We start from the raw sequence: 21774 nt of genomic DNA, 5'->3' as shown, positions 1-21774 counted from the left end.
TTATGTTTAGTTTTTAAAAAAAACTCCTGGTCTAAAATGGCACCGCGCAAAGTATGGACGTCTGGTTGAAAGTCATTAGCAATAAAACCTGTAATCTCGCAGCACGTTCAATCAATCACGACAACCAGCACGTTCAATCAATCATGACAACCATCTTGAGTTGTGGAAGTCTCTTTTTATTTTCAAAACTCTCACTTTGAAACGCTTAGCGGCGTCACACCGCTGTCCCGTAAACGCAATAAAACGCTGGGGGCTGTGCTGATCAAAACGGCACTCCATCTTGGTTTGCAGCCGCAGCTCAGCGGTACAGACACCTCAGCATCGCAATCAGCCCCTCTCATTGTTATCGCTTAATAAATATCACACGCCCTGTATGAGGCCTTTTTGTTAAGCTGAGATGTTCATTAATTTGTTCTCAAAGTGGGGTCCTGGGGACACCAGAACCAGTGTTACACATGCTTTAGTTTAATGGATGCTGTCAGAGCATTACACATTTTGGTGGCAGAGCAGCAGAATGAGAAGCTTTTTTCCCATGTGCACATAGTTGTACTGACTAGATCAGGGGTGGGCAACTTTGATGATGGATAGTAGCCTGGCTCCAGCCAATAGACCCGCCCACTCTCTGAGTGAACTGCATCTCTTGGTCTGGATATGTCATATGACGAGTCTCTTGATTCGGTTCAAAGCCGTATCTTGGCGAACCGACCAATGAATTCAAAGCAAGACGGAAAAAAATCTACAGAAACAGTGGAGGGAGGGGTGGCTGCGTGGCTCACCAGAGTTCTTAATTGCTCCCTTTGAACTTCAGAAGGACTCCGAACTGCAGGCATTGATTGAGCCATACAAGTGTCGAGTAGCTCGTTAGTGATTCTCTCTAATCAGTGAAACATCAAAGACACTGTTGGGTGCATGTCATTGAGGGGAGGGGGAGGAGGGATTGTTTTGTGTGCAAAAGTCAAACACAACCCTCCCACCAGATCGCTTGTGATTGGGAATTTCAAATGTTAAATCCCCTCCCCTTTGAAATCTCAACACAATGGCTCAGGCTCAGACTCTTAAGCTCCAGCGCAGAGTCTGAAATCAGGCTAGATGGATAGAGCCACTACATTTTACCACTCACTCCAGAGGGCCACAATGCATTGCATACACATAGCAAAAATAGCTCAAAAGGCATTGCAGTGCGACGCGTTTTGAGCTTGTAGATCGGCTATTTTTGCTAATTTTTAATTGGAATCATGAAAAGTAACTATTTTTTTATTATTTTATTTTTAAATTTCAAATGCATTCATATGTTCATATGTTAATTTTATGAACTTAAATACAAATAAATTGGACATCAAAAATACAATAACATTTTAATACTAGTCATTAAGCTACTAATAATATATCAGTATTCCGATAGTAACCTGCGGGCCGCATTGAGTGGAGGTGGGGGCCGCATGTGGCCCCCGGGCCGCCAGTTGCCCATGTATGGACTAGATCATACCAGTGAGCTGATTGATTTGGTGTGGTTGTGCCGGTGTGCTGCAGGTCCCCAGGAGCAGTCATGCGTGGAGGCCAGTGAGAGAGCCTTCACCACCTGTATGCTCAAAGTGGTGGCAGCCCTGCCCCTGAGGTCCATCAGAAACACAGGTACACAGACTACACACACACACACACACACACACACACACACACACACACACACACACACACACACACACACACATTACTACTTTCTTAAACTCTATATGGTTGACTGTGGTTCCTCCTCAGGGCTCTATACTACTAGTTAGTGTCTTTTCACTTTTCTGTTATTGTGGGGAAGGCTTTTTGCTCATAATAGCAATTTTCCCAGCAAAAGCTTTCCCTACAATACGGATGCTGGGGTTTAAGTGGTTAAAGAGGCATGGAACCCTAGGCCGATTCTTTTTAGTAGTTTGTTTAAAGGTAGGGTAAGGGATTTTCTTTGGTTAAAATAGGTGTTAAATAACTATATATTCCTAGTACTCATTGCTATATAGTGTTTGTTCAGTAACAGGACGGGGGTCTCCATGTCTCTCCAGCTCTTTCTTAAACAGAAAATGCATTTTCTGGTCGGGATACCAATTTTTATCCAATCAGGATAAAGAACTCAGTCAGGATACAGATTAAACAAGTGAAATTGGAAGTGATGACACAAAGAAATGAGAAGAGTCAGACCAAGTGCATATAGCTGGGGTCAGACTCTTATTATGTTCTATTTGTCACGCTGTGCAAAGGCAGACGGTTTAGGACCCAAATGCAGACAGGCAGGCGGAGGCAGTAAGTTCAAGTGCAACAGTGTTTATTACAAAAACTCAGGAAGCAGGAACAAACAGAACACTGGTGACATACAACAATAATCCGACAAAGAACTAAACAGACAGGGGAGTATAAATACACAAGATTAACTAGACACAGGTGAAAACAAACATACAATCAACACAGGGATTGGCTGGGGCACAACAAGACACAGGAGGAGAACATAACTAATCAACAGTAGGCGAGACAAGACAGGATACAAACTACAGGGGCAGACAGGAAACACTGGGTACAAAACTACAAAATAAAGGGCAACACCAAAGCACAACAGTGAAACAAGATACAAGAGTAGATACCGGAAAGGCAGCAAGGCCAAAAGTCCAAACTCAAATGCAAAGGCAGCGCCTCAAAGTCCAGACTGTGACAAATAATAGTTAGTAATGTGTGTGTGAGGAATGGAGCACCAAAGGTTTCACAGTCTTGACCAAAGAACTGAGAGAAAGCTTCTACAGAACAGCTAGAGCTTTCTGTCCACAAAGTCTTAAAGTGACAGTACATTCAGTGTCCAGTGTAAGCAAGGTCTAAATTATGGAGTTATTATTGTAACTTATTCGTGAGAGGAGATTTCTGATGTTGAGCAGTTGTATATTAAGAGTTGTGCAGTCGTACCTCTGAATTTGCAGACTTGTATGATGGAATCTGAACGTGAAAAGTAAAAAAAACTCAAACACTCGCACGCTTTTCTTTCTGCAACTGCAAATTCCGGTCTTCAAGCTCGCGAGCATGTAAAAATGAGGATTTGCGAGCGCGTAGAAAGGCAGTTGAGGTCGTAAAAGTAAATGTGTGCGTGAATGGGCAGAGCGCACACGTGTATAATGGAATCTGGAAAAAAAAAACACTCTCTACACGTACAGATGTCAGATTGCAACCTCTCGAATCTTCATGTGCATTTGCTCGCATTTTTTCAGTGTCGCCTGCTCGCTTTTGCCAAATATTGCATCCACATATCGAGGAATATGTTTCAATTTAAAGAGCAACAGTTTTTTTTTTTTGTTATCAATTATTTTTATTTTCCATAACATAAAATTAGAGACATACATATGAATAGAACAAGAAAAAGTAAAACATTAATCAAAAGAAAAATGCAATTAACAGACAAACACAAACAATAGCAAAACAAGAAAAGGAAAAGAAAACCCACCCACCCCCTTTCCCCGGACCAACACGGAATGTACAATAGTGCATGCCTGTGCTAGGCTGTTACCACTATATAGTGATTTCTTGAATCATAGCCTTAAGCTTATCTGCAATGTCCGACCACATATTAATGTTTTCTTCTTTTGCTCCGTGTAACCTTGCTATCGACTGCTCTAAATATACTATATCTAGAAAGGTTAAGGCCCACTGGCGAAACGTTAACGTATGAGGAGGTTTCCACCGCGTAGCTACCATCTTCTTCGCCGCCGTTAATCCAGCAAAGAAGATGCGCTTGCGTATATTGTTTAGTTGCAACTGTGAGACGTCATTTAATAAAAATAAAGAAGGAGAAGATATGATATTAATACTAAAAATAGTTGAAAGTTTTGAGGCAACCATATTCCAGAATGACGACACATTTGGGCATTCCCAAACCATGTGAAGGAAGGTACCAATACTATTTGAGGCGCAGAGAGTGCAGTTGGGATTATTCAAAATCCTCATAGCACATAGTCTGCGGGGAGTTAAATAAGTCCGATGAACAAAATTTAAATGAATTTGTTGATGGTCTGGATTTCTAGAAGATAGCCTAATGTTAGACCACACTGTGTCCCAACAAAAGTCAGGGTCCAAATTTGGTACATCATTCCTCCAAACAGTATCAACAGATAGGGGCCCATAACTACAGTCTAATAAAAAACCATAGAGGGTGGAAACCAAACCTCTTGTTCTGTTACCATCACAGATAAACTCATGGAAGGGGTGCAATCTAAGGGGAGCTTGCCATGGGACCCCATAGGTCCTCATGGACAATCTCAGTTGGAAGTAGAAAAAAAGGGTATTTCCAGGCAGATTGAAGATGTCACACAAATCTCGAAAAGGTCGTAAACCATTTCTATCAAATAAGTCCCCTAATGTACGAATCCCCTTAGCCCTCCACCTTGGAAAGCGAATGGGGCGATCCTCGATTAAAAGTCTTTGATTATTGAACACTGGGGAAAATAAGTTCCATTTACAATCAATCTTACACATCTTTTCAGCTGCTCTCCATACTGCCACTAAATGAGAAATGATAGGTCCAAAGCGAACTTTGCATTGATGTGTAGTTATGTTTGAATAGATAAGATCTCTCAATTCAACAGGCTGCACTAAACTCTCCTCAAGCTCTCTCCAAGAAACCTTATTTGCTGGGTTAAACCAATTTAAAAGGGGGCGGAGCGTGAAGGCCCAATAATAAAATTTAAAGTTGGGCAATGAAAGGCCGCCATCATCTCTAGCACGCTGTAATAGAGAAAGTTTAAGACGTGGGCGTTTCCCTTTCCACACAAACTTAGATATCGAAGAGTGAAGCTTATTCCAGTATTGCGGCGGTGGTGGCAAAGGGAGCATAGAGCTTACAAAGTTAACCCTAGGAAGAACATTCATCTTTATGATTGAAACTCGAGCTTGGAGAGAGTTGGGCAAAGATGACCATCTATCTAAATCAAGACAAATCTTATTTAGAGTGTCACCATAGTTGTTCTTAACAATAGCCTGAAGAGAGGGGAAAATATCTATGCCAAGATATTTGAATTGGCTTACTACTGGGATTATGGGCGGCAGGATAGCAGATCTCATCTGATCATTTAGAGGTAGAAGGGCTGACTTCGTCCAATTAATTTTGTAGCCGGAAATGGAACTGAACTGATCAAAGATTTGAAGGACATGAGTAATTGACTGTGGTGCATTCTCAATGAACAGTAGAATATCGTCAGCATATAGGGAAATGCGATGCTGTGTGTTGTTAATCGAAACAGGAGTAATATCTGCAGACTGACGCACTGTCTGAGCCAAGGGTTCGAGTGAAAGTGCGAAAAGGAGAGGACTAAGGGGACAACCCTGCCTCGAAGATCTGCCAATCGTGAATAGCGGCGAACAGATCTTACCGGTTAGGACCATCGCTGACGGATTAGAATAAAGTATTTTAACAAAATGTATGAATGAAGCACCAAATCCCATTTTATCTAGTACAGCCCACAGGTAAGACCATTCCAGACGATCAAATGCCTTCAACGCATCGAGCGACAACACTGCGGCGGGGGTCCTCAGCTCCTTCGCCCTATCGATGATATGCAATAGTCGTCTAGCATTATCAGAGGCTAGTCTAGTTCCTATGAAACCTGTCTGATCACAGTGTACTAAGGTGGTCATAAAACCCTGCAAGCGACGCGCAAGCACCTTAGCAAAAACTTTTAGATCAGAATTCAAAAGTGAAAGCGGTCTATAGCTTGCGCAATCTGTGGGATCCTTGTTCTTCTTCAACAATAATGATATAATAGCTACATTCACATCCCTGGAGAAAGAGCCACTTTCAATTGCATATCGAAACATGTCTAGCATCAGCTGACCTAGATCTTCCCAAAAGATGGCATAAAGTTCAGGGGGTATCCCATCCAAACCAGGCGACTTGCCCCTACGCATTGCGAGCACAGCTTCCTGTAATTCCGCCAGATGGAGCGGTCTATCTAAGGCTTCCGCATCCGCCTCGCTAAGGGTTGGTAACTGTATGTTGGATAAAAAATTATTGCATACTGCATCATCGTGAATGACCTCGGAGGTGTAGAGCTCATCATAAAAAGCACGAAACGTGGCATTGACCTCTTTGGGTTCTGTAACCATGGCTCCCGTTGTTGATTTGACACTAACAATATCAGCAAAATGCTCATTGGATCTAAGACGTAAAGCCAGTAAGTGACTGGGTCTTGCACTATTAAAATAGTAGTTTTGCCTTGTGCGTTTCATTTGAAATTCTGAGCGGCGCTTGAGAATGGAGTTAATTTCTTTCTTAACTAGCTCCCTCTGAGTTGCTGTACTAACATCAAAGTTATTTTGGAGAGAATTATCCAAAGTAGAAAACCGAGATTCCAATTCCACCAGTTTGGCTGACCTTAATTTTCTCTGAGTGGACGCATAGAGGGTTGTATTACTCCTGATAAAGCCTTTAATTGCATCCCAAAGAATTCTGGGATCCTCAACTGAGCCTGTATTGATATTTATAAATTCACGCAAACCAGTTTGAAACTGAGCTACAAATGCCGCATCGCGCAGCAGTGTGGTGTTAAACCGCCATCTAGGAGCTCTATCTATAACCTGTTTCAGTGAAGCAACACACAGCACCGCCTTGTGATCCGAGAGTGACATTGGGAGCAACTCTACCTTGGCAATTTTATGAAACAAGCTAACAGGGGCAAAAACGTAATCGATCCTAGAGAATGAAGCATGCCTACCCGACAGAAAAGAAAAATCTCTAACCGTTGGGTTCATTAAACGCCAGATGTCGAGTAAGCCAGTTGAGTTTGCCCAAGCACGTAGTTCTGCAGACGCTAGTGCTTGTTCTCTGCTTTCTACCCCAGTGGATCTATCTAGGTTATGTTGCCATGTTGCATTGAAGTCAGCACCAACAATGATTTTGAAATCCGTCAGTTCCAATAAGGTTTTAGTTAGTAATTTGTAAAACTCTTTGTCTAAAACATTTGGAGCATACACAGAGACTAGTGCTAGCATTTTACCCTCCAAGCGGATTTTAGCAACAGCTATCCTCCCGTCACTGTCAGACCAATCACCCAAAGAATCCAACCTAAGGTTACGTCTAGCCAATATGGCTACTCCCTTGGTTTTGGAAGAAGCAGCTGAAAAGGCTAAAACACGATAATGTTTATTAGCCAATCGGTTGGAATGCTCTTTTAAAAGATGAGACTCCTGTATAAATGCAAAGTCAATTGATTTAGATCGCAAAACCCCCAAAATGCTGGTTCGCTTATGCGGTATATTCGCTCCCCTTACATTGAAACTTAGAAATTTATATTCTGTCATAATTGTGGTTCAAACCATACGCACAGCAAGCACAGTAGAACATTTTAGAATTTCCTAGTTGGTCCCTCACAACAAACCTTCCCAACAGAAAAACAAAACAACCCCAAAAGGAACAGAAAGGAAAAAGCAACATCAAACGAACATAAAAAAACACATAACATTGAAGCTTGAGGGGGAAAACCCCATTAGCATCAGAGTGCACAAAAACAGTTCCCCACCCCATCAACCTATTAGTCAACCTTCATTTCACTCTGTCAGAGAGTGCAAACAAGTAACTGCCCAAAAGTAACCATACATTGCCCTCTGGTGGTTATGTAAATATATAACAGATCACCAAAGTAAAAACAACAACAACAAAAAAGTGCCTTCTTGTGGCTGAATAGCTCTCAAACATTCCATCAGCTCAAATTATGATCAATCTCCCCACTTCATATCACTTAAATAAATGAGAATGGTATGTTAACATTTCTAGTAAAGAAGGGGGAGAGAAAAAAGAAAAGAATAAAGGGAAAAAAAAAATGAGGGGACTATAACAACTGTAATAATAATAATCAGTCCAGCATTAGGCCCACTTAGAATGTGATAAAGCCCTATAAGCCACGCTAATGCAAATAACCAAACACTTGTGACAGATAAGTGGAAATAAGGCTGTCACCACGACAAGGCACTAATATAATATTAATAATAAAAATAAATAAAAAAGGAAATCAGTGTATATGATATAAAAATATATGCACTTACATATGTAGTTAGAAATAGAAATTAAAAGCACATCCGGGGGGCCATATGCAGCAAAGCACACACAGTGTTAATGCATACTGCGCCACATACGGCCCCCCCATGCATCCATGCATACAAACCACAATTACTAATTAGAAGGGGGAAAAAAAGGAAAGAAAAGAAAAGTCTGTATACATAAGTATTTACATAAAACACAGTTATGTATGATCAGGAAACCATATACAACACAGCACACATAATGCATACTGCGCCATATACAGCTCCCTGTACATGCCCAAAAGGCCAGTGCAAACTTAGATAAATGTCAATCATATTAGTTAAGTCTGTTTCCGTCTTAAACAGTAAACTACCATACTTCAAACAGTGAACCTACCCAATCACGACTACAAAATAAATATCCCAATACAGAGCTCCCCTCTCCCCCCATCAAGAAATTAACATTTTAACAAGTAAATTAACATTTTAACAAGTAAAGTAGGTAAATAACTACCCCCCCCCCCCCCCCCCCAGACAGCGGATCCACAAGCACGTAGAGCCAACGCGCCACGAGATCGTACATCCGCCAGCTATTGAGATTAGAAAAAAAAGGAAAAAAAAGAACGAGTCAATGAGCCAGGGAGAGAGAGAGAGAGAGAGAGAGAGAGAGAGAGAGAGAGAGAGGAGAAGCAGAGATAGGTAGAGAGACATAGAGAAAGGGCGGGAGAGCGAGTGGTCTCTGGAACCGCGGAGCCTTCACAATTTAGACCATATTATTTATATCTGTTTCACCTTAAACAGTAGGCTACATTACTCAATACAAAGGCCAAAGCCCAGTCTCGCCCTCCTACCCGAAAAAGTAGCGTTTTAGGCGGCATAAACGAACCATAAACTAACAACCAACATAGCCGCCATTACCTAACAGAAAGAGAGAGAGAGAGAGAGAGAGAGAGAGAGAGAAAGACACACACACACACACACACACACACACACACACACACACACACACAGCGAGAGAGAGAGCCAGAGAGAGAGAGAGAGAGAGAGAGAGAGAGAGAGAGGGAAAGCCGAGATAGATAGAGAGACATAGAGGGAAGACAATAGAGAGAGCAGGCTCCGTCCGAACCGCGACACGGAACACGTTAGACAAAGCCTAACAGAGAGAGATAAAACCCTCTAGACCTATATAGTAAGCAGCACAACGCTCAATAAGAGCAAAGAAAAGGAATACAATAATAACAAGAACAATGTCCATTATATTCAAACAAAAAAGACAGTGAATTATGCTTATAGCTTTAGCAGCCCTAAATCCTCTCTCCTTGCGGTAACCTAAATTAAAACGAGTAACACCCATCTGCTTACAGATCTTGTTAAAAAATAAAACAAATAAAATAGGTATTATGAAACGAAACACTTGAAAACACAACGTCAAGTCAGATGATGAGTCCAAAACAATAAGTAGGCTTACATTAACAACTCACCCTTTGGGGAGGAGGAGGAGGAGAGAGTGAGGAAAGAAAGACGCTGCGTAAAAGTCATCTCCAAAGTCCCAGCCAGCTTACCAACAGTCCATTAAAGGCAAAAGGATATCACATCGGCAGAATGTGTTTGAAAGCACGCGATCACGAAAGCAAAAGTGTCCCTGGTAAAAGTTAGTTCTCTGTAACTGTCGTCTCATCATCCTGCGTAGCTAGAGTCTCGTCCGCAGCACCTGGAGTCTTGAACTTATCCTTGCAAAAGGCCAGAGCTTCCTTGGGTGAGTTGAAAGTAGAAGTCGCCTCATCCACGGTTATCCAGAATTTGCTCGGGTGCCTTATTCCGTATTTAACCCCTTCCGCGGTGATGGAACGTAGGAATTCCTTTACTGGCCCGAAAGCTGCCCTTCTCTTTGATGTTTCAGCAGACCAGTCGGGGAAAATATACACCTTTTTGCCATTGTATGTCAGTTGGCCTGCTTTCCTGGAGAGCTGGAGTATGCGTTCCTTTACCCGGAAAAAATGGATCCTTGCCAGGAAAGCCCTTGGCTTATCAGAACGTGGATTGCCGGTCCGATGAGCACGATCCACCTCCGGGGGGGAGTCGGGAAACTCGTCGGGGAATGTTTTCTGCAAAAAAGACTGGATAAAGGCCACTGGGTCAGCCTTTTCTAGCCCAGGAGAGATCCCAATCACTCTTATGTTGTTCCTACGACTCCGGTCTTCTGCTATGACGAGCTTCTCCTCCAGATTAGCACATCTTCTCTCCAATTCAGTGATACACATCTGCAAACTGTCCATGGAGGAACCAAAGTTCTCAATGGCCTCCCCCTGTTCAGCCACGGTCGTGTTCAGCGTGGCGACTGCAGGACGCAGCTCCTTTCCGAAGTCATCAATCTTCTTCAGTAATTTCTTCTCCAAGCCAAGCATCATGGGTTGAATAAAACCATCCATAAACTCTTTCAGTGATTCCTTGAGGACCTCGCGCAGCATGCTCTTTGTAACCGGAGCGTCAGCGTCGCCCTGCATTGCGCCGGCCATGTTGTCGGCGTTTGCGGTCGGAGACCTGGTACTCCTCGACCTCGTGATAATCGTATTCGGCATGAAACACGAAACAACTGCAAAAACAGACGCTCACCAGTGTTTTGGGCGTTTAAAGTCTCAAAAGAACTATAAAGGCAGTAAAAAATGGGCTTAAAAAATGTGAAAACTATGCACCTCCACAGAGCTCAACAAACGCGTCCTACTCGGTCGCCATCTTGTCGGAACTCCCTAAAGAGCAACAGTTTAAACTAATCTGAGCAAGTGTAGAAGGGATTTGAGGCTAATCTGAGCGCGAGCAGAGAGTGTCTGTGTGGGAGCGCGAGCGTACGGCTAATCTGAGCGCGAGCAGAGAGTGTCTGTGATGCGGGAGCGCAGGGATCAGCTCTACTGCCTTGTAGGAACTGCAATGATTTTTCTTCACCACCCGGGGGAGCTGTTTTCAATGTGTAGTCAATTTAGACCATTGGTTCTCAAAATGGACCCCCAGATTGACACTTATTAGCCCGCGGACCCCTATTGATCTAATAACCAGTGATCAAGGAAGCCAAAGTTACGTTGTCACTATCACAGAGATTATCTTGTGTTGTGATGTACAGTAGGCTACCTTACCTCTGTCAAAAAGACGTTTCTATTAACATGCAAATTCATCTAATAACAGTGAAAGTAAAGTTGTCCATACAGTATCACTAGAGATTAACTTGTATTGAACCCTCTGCTAACACAAATGCGTTTCTATTAACATGCTAATTAATCTAATAACGATCGTGATCAATCACTAGACATTTAGTCTCATGATCTGTAGGCCTACCTTTGAATGATGCCATCAATCATTAACAGCTGCCAAAGTAATCAACCACCATAATATTGTAACAGTTGACTTTTAATTTGTACTCTACCTGCAATGTCATAATCACTGGTAACCTATTAACCTTATTATTAATTAATAAGGTAACTTCAATCAGAAAACTATATACTACTAAGTGCAGTATACCCCCCCCCCCCCCCCTTATTATAATTTCTATACTTTTCATTAACATGTATTGTATGTATTATGGATGTTTTTTATTGACAATAGACTGGTTGCATTCGAGTTGAATGGCTTGTGATAATATATATCCTGTACAAAAGCCTCGCTCTGTTTTATTTATTTGTATTTATTATTTTTTATGTATTATCATTTCATCTTGGTTGGTCTCTTGTGGTGTTCTGTATTTTGCTGGCATCTTCCAAACTGAAGCTGATGGTGGTGTGTTCTGGTAGACATCACTGGCAATGGGCAGGGGAGGTGGCTGTGCTTTCACCAGGAGTGGCAGCTGGGAAATAATAAAAAATACATAATTATAACCACACAACATGACAAATACATGTAACCTATGGCATTGCATTGTAATAGTTACAGATGTTTTCATTAAAATCTTTTCTAGGTTGCCATGCCCAGGAGCAATGCCATTCCCAAGTTGTTAATAACTTTGCTGTATGTATGTGTGTGTGTGTGTGTGTGTGTGTGTGTGTGTGTGTGTGTGTGTGTGTGTGTGTGTGTGTGTGTGTGCAAATGTAACCACATGTATTTATCTATGTACAGTGTGTGTTTTCTTTTTTTTTTTTTTTTTTACCTCATCCCTAAAGTGCATTTAAAACATTTACCTGGTAGACCGGGTACATTTCAGCAGGTAACAGGTATAACAACACATCGGTTTTCTGGGCCTAGAAAGAAGGGGGGAAAACCTGGATCAAGCACATATAGTTTTCTGAAGTTATAACCATAACAAGGATATGTTATCACTGCTTCCTGAGAATTATGCATTATTCTCTGTCCTATACAGAGATAGAGGGGCATATACTGTAAACTGAAATGGGATTGAGTGTTCATTACAATAATAGGTTAACAGTGATTATGACATTGCAGGTAGAGTAGCCTACAAATTAAAAGTCAACTGTTACAATATTGTGGTGGTTGACTACTTTGGCAGCTGTTAATGATTGATGGCATCTTGTAAAGACAAATCATGAGAACAAATGTCTAGTGATTGATCACGATCGTTATTAGATTAATTAGCATGTTAATAAAAACGCATTTTTGTTAGCAGAGGGTTCATCACAATACAAGTTAATCATACTGTATGGTATAGACAGTAGTTAGATGAATTTGCATGTTACTAGAAACGTCTTCTTGACAGAGGTAAGGTAAAGGTACTGTACATCACAACACAAGATCTCTGTGATAGTGATATTGACAACATAACTTGGCATCCTTGATCACTGGTTATTAGATTAATGGTTATTAGATTAATGATCATAGGGGTCCGCGGGCTAAAAAGTGTCAATCTGGGGGTCCTTGACATGAAACATTTTGAGAACCTATGGTCTAAGTTTAGCGCTGGTCCGTCCATATAGCGAATGTTATGGCTCAGTAGTTTTGATCTTCTTGATCCAAAGCTACAGTATGGCTAATATAAACCAAGGCAGCCTTTTCACTCATTCACTAAAGCGACGCAACATCAACGTTTACTAAACAATGGTGAAATCAATCGTCTAATAAACAATGACTAACTTACCCTGGGTGTCGCCTGTAAGTTCCCGACGTTCAGTTGTTTGTGTTAGAGATGGATGGGACGTTCGCGAACGAATCGAGTATTTGAACGGCTCTTTGAAATGAACGATGGGATCCGGTTCGCAGTAGGAAGCCGTTCCTTTCTAATGAACAGTGGTGGGAAAAGTAGCCTACTCAATTTATTTACTTAAATAAAAATATCAATACTGCAATCAAGTAGAAGTTTGGAATGTTAATGTACTTGAGTAAAAGTAAAAACATATTGGTATCAAAATGTACTTAAATACCAATATTAAAACGTAGGCCTACTCATTAGGCTATGCAGAATGTCCTGTTTCACAGGTTTCCCAATGAGTAAAATGTAGAAAAATCATTTGAAAAAAGCAGAAAAATCTTTTGAAAATAGCAGATCTACAAACTTACAATGCGTCGCTTTGCGATGCATTGTGAGCTTGTAGATCAGCTATTTTCAAATGGCAGGTTTGCACCTATATATGTCCGAAATAAATGTATATAAGGTTGAAGTTATTTGTAATTATAATCAAAATCTATAAAGTAACTAGTAGAATGAGCCAGTCTTTTGAACGGCTCTTTGAAAGGAACAGATCCCAGAGTTCCGGCTCACTTCAAAGAACCATAAATCCCATCTCTAGTTTGTGTGGTCTAAATAATAATACTCCTTTCATACGTTCCGGTGCCTAATCACTGTTGCACGTTCCCCAGCAACAACGTTTCACCATGGCGTTATTTTAATTTTGTAATAATATAAATAAATGTTCTTGATTATCTGGCGATTGATTAATAGGCGATCTTGATATGGGGAGTTGACGACACATTGAAAACAGCTCCCCCGGGTGGTGAAGAAAAATCATTGCAGTTCCTACAAGGCGCAGAGCTGATCCCATGGCTGATCCTGTGCTCTCTCGCTTCTCCTCAGTCACACACACACTCGCACTTCCGTAACAAAATTATTCTGCAAAGCAGATTCACCTCACGAATTTGCCTCTGCTCGCGCTCAGATTAGTTTTTACACGCTCGCAAATCGCCGTGTACACTTTCTCAAATCAAGATTGGAAGCGCTCAAATTTTTTCAGTGTCCCCTGCACGGTTTTGCCAGATTTTGAAAGAACATATCGATAATTATGTTGCAATATCGTGAGCGACAGTTTACCACATTTGAGCATGTGTACATGAGGATTTGTGAGCGCAAAGAAAGGCAGTTGAGGCTGTAAAAGTAAATGTGTGCGTGAGCAGGGGGAAAAAACACTCTCTACACGTACAGATGTCAGTTTGCAACCTCTCGAATCATCATGTGCAGATGCTCGCATTTTTTCAGTGTCGCCTGCTCGCTTTTGCCAAATATTGCATCAACATATCAAGGAATATGTTTCAAAATAGAGAACAACAGTCTCAACTAATTTGAGCATGTGTAGAAAAGGATTCGAGGTCGCATAAGACGAGTTGTGAACGTGTAGACAGAGATTTGTATTTTTTTTTCCTTTTCACGTTCAGATTCCATCATACAAGTCTGCAAATTCAGAGGTACGACTGCACAACTCTTAATATACAACTGCTCAACATCAGAAAGGTGCTTACACAATAATGAATCGAAAATAACTCCATATAAATCTGATTACATGGCATGGCTCCAAGGGACTGCGAGGAGCGGACTGAGTCTTTGCATATACAGTGTAAGACAAGACTGAGAAAGTGTCAATTGTACATTCTAGTCTTGCAGTGTCCAGTGAATGCGAGGACTGAATGTGTAACGTGGCTCCTCGCGTCCCTGAGGGTCCGCAAGGAGCCAACTGTGACACTATTTGATTTTCTATTATGCATTTATCTTATTCTTTACTCTCTACTGTCTTTTATGCTTAATGTTGTTGCTGCTATGACACCTGAATTTCCCCACGCCCACGGTCGATTATATTGTACATCTCACTTCCCTATATTTTATTTTTAACTGACAAGTAGTTCCTCTTTTGAGACCAAAACAGACCTGCCAACCCATACGCATTTTGCGTAGTAAGCACGCATTTTTAGTCTCTGTACGCAGGTACGCAAACTCCTCTAACGGCTACGCATTATCGGGTGATGGTAAAGTGAGGCAAACATTTTTGCTCCATGCCGTGTAGTTCCTCCCAGGCACCACATGAATGGTGTGTGAATGGGGCGCATGGCGCTGGGGAGCACTAGAACGGAAGCGATGCTCGTTTTATCGACAGAAGAAGAATGATTGGCGGACTGTTTGTTTTGGTAATAGAGTTATAGAAGAAGGTTTTGGTTTAGTTCAGCATGCACGCATCTCACAGCGACGCAGACGAGTTATCGATCGGATACATAACGGCGATATTAATCAGATTAATGTATAAAGAAGATGATACGGAGAAGGGCCGTGGTGTTGCGCGAGTCGATGCACAGCGACTGTTCGCCCTGTAGTGCTGCCAACGAGTCTAACAGGTAATAAACTTTTAAAACCCTCCTCTGAGGTGAATTCACATGTCATAGCAGCCACGATGGTGAGAATTGGTGAAATCTTGTACTATGCCTAACCTAACCCTATCTGGCGACGCTGGTGAAACGAAACAACGAGCTGCTCCGGTCCGCCTGGAGTTATACTTCGTCATACGACGGTTTTGCAGCGAGCAACCAGTCGGAAAATGTCAAAACGTGTGACCCATCGAGTATGAATGAATGAATGAATTAGGCCTATGTGTATTGTCAAAAACATTAACAGTGAACACATTTATCACCTGTGAATATATGAATGACATTAATGGTCTATCAGTATCAACAATGAGTAGCCTACAGCCTATATGAATGAATATACAGACTAGGCTGTATGTGATCTATACACAATGTAGGCCTATATATCAATTAATGGATGGAATAGAAACCTACATGAGTTGAATACTTTCAACTTAATGCAAATCATGCACAGAAAGGTGGTTTTATTTAGGCTGCTCAATGAACAATGTTTAACAAAGACACGGGTAAATATTTAAAGGTAAATAGCCTACCTGACAATGTAAAGCTATTTTGCTATTTGAATAACATGATTATAGGGCGCGTTCGGAAATGCGCACTCAACGCACTGGTGTGCCATGTTGTCGTTCGTTTATTCGGTGCACTTGGTGCGTTGTCGTTCGGAAATCCATTGCGCGGCGCACTGGTGTGTTGAGTGCACGCACTCGCCAACCCTACTCAGAAGATGGGGTTAGGCGGTGTGGTGCGGTGGTTCGTGTTCTGATTGGTTGGTTTTCATGGCTCTCGAATGCTTCTCAGCTGTGAACAATGGAGGAAATGACCGCAAAATACAGCACTTGCAGCTTAATTGGTCGTTTGGGCTTGATAGTTTCACACGCATAAAGATGTAAACTAACAGCAGGTGTGCCAATGTTATGAATTACATCTCCTTTCAATAGCAACGTTACGTTAGCATACTTAGCAACTGCTGCTTTTCAGAAAGTTTAGGCTACTGAAAAAGCACACAGCTGCCTCTTAAAACTGGTCGTTCGTAAATAAGCCACACTGAACGCACTATACAACGACACGCCCACTGCACTCACTACACCGAGCACACACCCGGTGCGGGTTTCCGAACGCACCCATTGTTGATGTATGTTCATTCATTAAGTCACTGGTGAGACTGTTTTGCTAGTCTATTGTTAACTAACTCTGAGCAAGTGCAGTTAGTATATTTTATTAAAGATTTGTCAACAATATTGCCAAAGCAACATTACTGTATTGCCTGGTAATACTAGCCTACTTTTTCTCCTGACCAAATGGCATTTTTATTTAAAAGGTTGTTCTAACATCTTGCCTCCTCCTATTAGTGTAAGTCAAGACATGCAATGTGCTACATTTCTGGTGTGAAATTTTGTTAACATAACTGTAAAGGTCCCACCCAAAAAGGTGCATGGAACCCCCCAAAATATACGCTGTTTTGTGCGGGAAAACAGCGCGCCCGCAGCGCGGGCGCTGCGGGCGCCGCGCGGGCACTTCGTGCCCGCGCATGAGTACTCAAAAAAATTTCCCAGGGTTGGCAGGTCTGCCAAAATTAGATGTACTTTTGAATCAAACAATAGGGATAGCACCTAGTGCATCGTGACAGATGATTCTAAAAATATGTTCAGTCAGATAGAGAGTAGATAGAGACTATTAATAACTTGAGAACATTTTATGCATAAAATGTAAATACAAGTGTGAATATTATATTTGATCGTGGCATTCAGGCTCTGTAATACTACTCTCTGCCAGGCCAGGCATTTTGTCATTTTAGGGGCAAGGCCACTTGGCCTTTGGTGTTGTCCATTTCTTGAGGGCACAAAGGCCAAATGCCAGGGCCAAATAAAACAAGATTTTAGTCCATTGAAAGAATTTGTTGAATTTAAGGGTTATGAATGAGCAGTGAAATAGATAAATGATAGTATTTACAATCTGATCCATGCTAAGCCATGCCCCTGCACCAATCAAAGTCACTGGATTGGTTAAAAGATGGGGACTCGGGGGAGTTAATATTTCAGAATCTCAACAAAAGACACTGGTGTCTACATGACAAGAAAGAGACTCTGGTGTCTACATATTGACACAAAAATGACACTGGTTTCTACATATTGACAAGAAAGTGTCTGTAGTGGCGTTTCCATACAGCTACTTTTTGCGCATTAACGGCTTATTCGCAAAATCTTTTTATGGAAACACTTCAAAATGCGAATAAACTTTCATTATCCGCAAAAAAAAATTATCCGCTTGAAGGAGGAGGATTTTGAGTCTTTATCGAATAAACTAAATGGCCATAAGTGAATGGAAACAGGTCAGACAATAAATGCGAATAAAATATGACGTTCTGGTCCATATCGTCCTCCTATAACACTTTCCCCCGCCGCTTAATTAACGTCCATATAGTGTATAGCGTTAGCCTAAAACAAACCGGTTGTTACACACGGAGTGACCCTTTGTCATCACACCGTGTTGCGCAGGCCAAAAGTGGCCGTACAAGCTCACAGCAGCTCGCATCTGCGACGCTGCAGGATGCAGTCTGCCCGGAGGACTCAACCGAGCGGCGGGCCGGCCGCCTCGGCTCGGGGACGCCCCTCGCGGTGCCCCGGCCAGGGTCGCTTGCTCTGTGCTCCCGCCGGCCGCACTTTCTCCGCGGCGGTGCGCCGCGACTGGCTCTGGGTCGGGAATCGGGATGCGTGTGCAGCGAGTCACAGCAGTGCCCTCACGTCTCTCGGTCTGAAAAATTCAGCCCCATCCCAGCTCTGTGCACTGTGTGCAAGCCCGCGGGAAGTGTTTACAGCAGGTCGGTCAGACGGACCCAGGCAGGATCTCCCAAGAATCGCATTTCACCTGTTTAATGGAAACGGGCTAAATTCGCTTTGTCTTACAGCGCATTTCTGATAATTCGCTTCCCTAATTCGAATAAGTTTATGGAAACATGGCTACTGTCAGCTGGGGCATTAATGCCTCAGGTTGGTTTGAGGGGCACAAGGCCAAACTGAGGGGCAATGGCGGCCATGGCCTTCATGGCCTCCATGAAATTCCTGCCCTGCTCTCTGCTAAGCACATTAGCAGACAACTATTTAAGAGCAGGGGAAACAGAACCCTAATCGAAAGTAGAGCCTACTGGTGGTTAGAGTTCTCAAATTCGGCCCGAACCCGACCCTACCCGACCCGACCCGACGTTATCGGGCCGAGCCGGGCCCAAAAATTATAATAATTAGTCGGGCCGGGCCGGGCTCCGGGCTCCGTCACTCAAGCAACAGAGAACAGGCGCATATCGCTGTCTGCCTGTCTTCAGCGCAGCACTGAAACCTGCCTAAGTTCCTAACCAATGGACCAAGGATAATCGGTGAAGCATACGGAAGTATAGTCTATCAGTCTCATAGAGCAGTCTGGTTGTTGTGATGACGTCACAATCGAAACCTTTGGATATACGGAAGTCTGTCACAGGCAGCGAGTCAGCGTTAGCTCTGTGTGATCGAGCGGCTACGATGAAAGTTTGGAGCTGCATGTTAAATTAAAAGGCAGCAGGCAGTTTTACAAGTTTGTAATAAGTTATAAATCCAAGAAAAGTACATTCAAAGCGGAACCAACCTGGATATTATTGACAAGGACTTAAGAGTATTGTATTAACAACAACATCAACATGACCAACCTAAAAGCACCATACGTTGACATCCTCTTACCTTAGAGACGATCATCTCGGCTGGTAAGATATTATTAATTCCATTATGCTTTCTGGTTAATCAAGTGTCCTTTTCTGCTGCTGTGTGCATTTATATTAAAGGGTTTACAGCTGCAGCACGCTGCTTATTACGTGCCTAAGTTGTATATGTTTAAGCATGGTGATCAGGTGGTGTCGCGCACTAAACAACAGATCTGCAAGCCCAGAATGCAAGCCAGATGAACACGTTTTGGGTTTATAGATCTGCCGAGCCTGCGTTTGATGCGTGACCGTTGAAAGGACGAAACATAAATCACGCAGGCAGCGACAACGGCAGGGAGAGAGAGGATGAGAGCTGTATGATTGAGATTGACTGTTGACAACAACAGGGATTTAACGTTAGCACATTTTGTGCAGAACCTTGCATTTTTCATGAACAATTTAACATGTGAAGTTGCCATTTCGCCAACTATTATATGTCCGTTCTCTCACTGTTGTAATTTGAGGCACTGGCGCTGCCAGCTGCCTACTGGCGAAGTTTTTTTTTTCTCTCTCTCTCTCTCTCTCTCTCTCTCTCGGGCTTTCGGGTTTTCGGGCCGAAAATGATGATAATTGTTAGGGTCGGGCCGGGCTTCGGGTCGGCCCACTCGGGCCCAGTTAGGGCCGGGCCTTAATTTTCAGGCCCGTTGAGAACTCTACTGGTGGTGATGGGAATAAACAAATCACATACAACATTCAGTGGCAGCACTGACGGCAAGAGGAAGTACAATGGATCAGTTAGAGGGATAGTTAACACCCAAAATGACTTTTTTCCGATCGTTTACTCACCCCATGGAGACTTGAATTCATGGATATTTGTTAGTTTTTGTCGAATAGACAATAATTTGACGACATAAGAGCTCCTTATTTAGGGCTTTGGTCAGCTGCTTGACACGTCATATACAACATCGCCCACATAGCATGACATCGCCCACATAACATGAACTTTTGTCATGCGTGTTTGTGCGTGACACCCCTATGCGTTTTACTATCGTGTGAGTGTACTCATTATGTGTGTGTTCACCTGGTACCAGGCACGTGCACTGCACATCTAGACCAGACATCAAAGGGGGCTTGAGCCCCTGCCCTTTTATCCAAACCATGAATTCGGTTTTTACTATGGTGAAAGAAATGCAAATGCCCCCTTTCCATGCCATACCTGAAGGCAGCATTCAAGAGTATTGCCTTGTCCAAACTCTCCTGAACTTGAATATAGCATCTTATGTTTAAAGAATTGCCCTATCCATGCCATACGCCATGTCTCCATTATTGACTTGTTTATGCATAGTTCAGTGTGCTATCAAGTACCGAAAATAGCTGACCTCCAGCTTTGTGAGCTTGGAGGTCGGCTATTTTCAATATTTTCACCAAAAGAAACTTTTTAGAAATGTCAGCTCCTGCCTCTCTAAAACTCTCTGCACGTCAGGGCCGTCAATTGGGTATGGCAGGGGTATGCAGCTGCCATACCCTGGGTCCGGGGGGGATTTTAAAATATAAATCCATGAATGTCTCTTTGTCTATATGTGCTGGTTATTATGTTGTTAAATTACATTAAAATAACTACAAATGCAAAATTTAACAAGGTATTATAATTATATTCTCCACACTTTTATTCTCCCCATCTTGACAGAATAGTATATTCCCAGGTTCCGCAGGTCAGCTGCACAGGTGCAATGCATTATTGTTAATTGTGGCACGTTTACTATATTATGTCAAGTTTCACTGTTCCAGCCCAAGAAACCATGGACTTTTTTGGGGGGAAAAATAGAATGTACTTCTTACAATAAATGTATCATGCCTGTTGCTAAGGTATGGCAACATGACTGGTGTCTTGCACGCGCGCCTTCGCGCACGTGCAAGACACCAGTCATGTTGCCGTACCTTACCTTTTTCTGAACTGACGCCACTGCTGCACGTCCCTGCATGGTGCAGTGTCGGTGCGAGACCTGGGCATGGTCCCCTACATCAAGATCTTCCTGGACGAGGAGCAGTACCGAGGCCCCGCCCTGCACATCCTGGAGCAGCTGGCCGAGGTCAACCCAGAGGAGTTCATGAGCACCGCCATCGGAGCGCTGTGCTCCTCCATGCCACAGGAGGGTGCTCTGAAACACGACCTGCTGCAGGTACCTCCAGGGTTGATTTCGTCGACTAAAACTATGACGAAAAATGTTTGTTTTTTCACTGACGAAAACGAAATAAAAAAGAAATAAATGACTAAAACTAAGACTAAATATATTGACAATTTAAAAAAAAAATAGATAAATTTCAAAAATAAAAACTAGACTACAACGTTAGGGAGGGACTAGTGGAGTCATTTTATGTTTGGTTGCTCTCAGGTGTTGCGCTGCGACGCGTTGTGAGCTTGTAGATCGGCTATTTTCAGCACGCAACCAAGTGTAAAATCAGTCAAAACGATGCCATCAAGTCCTGCCAAAATACATTTTAGTTGACTAAATCAACTGTAGATT

At 42.5% G+C, this 21774-nt stretch overlaps 1 protein-coding gene across 1 annotated transcript in view; it reads left to right on the top strand.

The window, feature by feature from the left end:
- The window catches only part of LOC308280682 (WD repeat- and FYVE domain-containing protein 4-like), a gene marked incomplete at both ends in the record, with an annotated part of 99086 nt that overhangs the window by 50792 nt on the left and 26520 nt on the right, over window positions 1-21774 (top strand). The window contains 2 exons of the mRNA XM_080755005.1: window positions 1531-1632; window positions 21239-21429. Coding sequence (XP_080611131.1) covers window positions 1531-1632; window positions 21239-21429 — 293 coding nt within the window. The remainder of the gene's footprint in view (window positions 1-1530; window positions 1633-21238; window positions 21430-21774) is intronic.

This window comes from Nannobrachium achirus (assembly GCF_963921795.1).
Source record: "Nannobrachium achirus genome assembly, contig: SCAFFOLD_247, whole genome shotgun sequence".
Taxonomy (NCBI): Eukaryota; Metazoa; Chordata; class Actinopteri; order Myctophiformes; family Myctophidae; genus Nannobrachium; species Nannobrachium achirus.
Note: the sequence above shows the minus strand (reverse complement) of the source record. Positions and strands in the feature narration are given on the sequence as shown.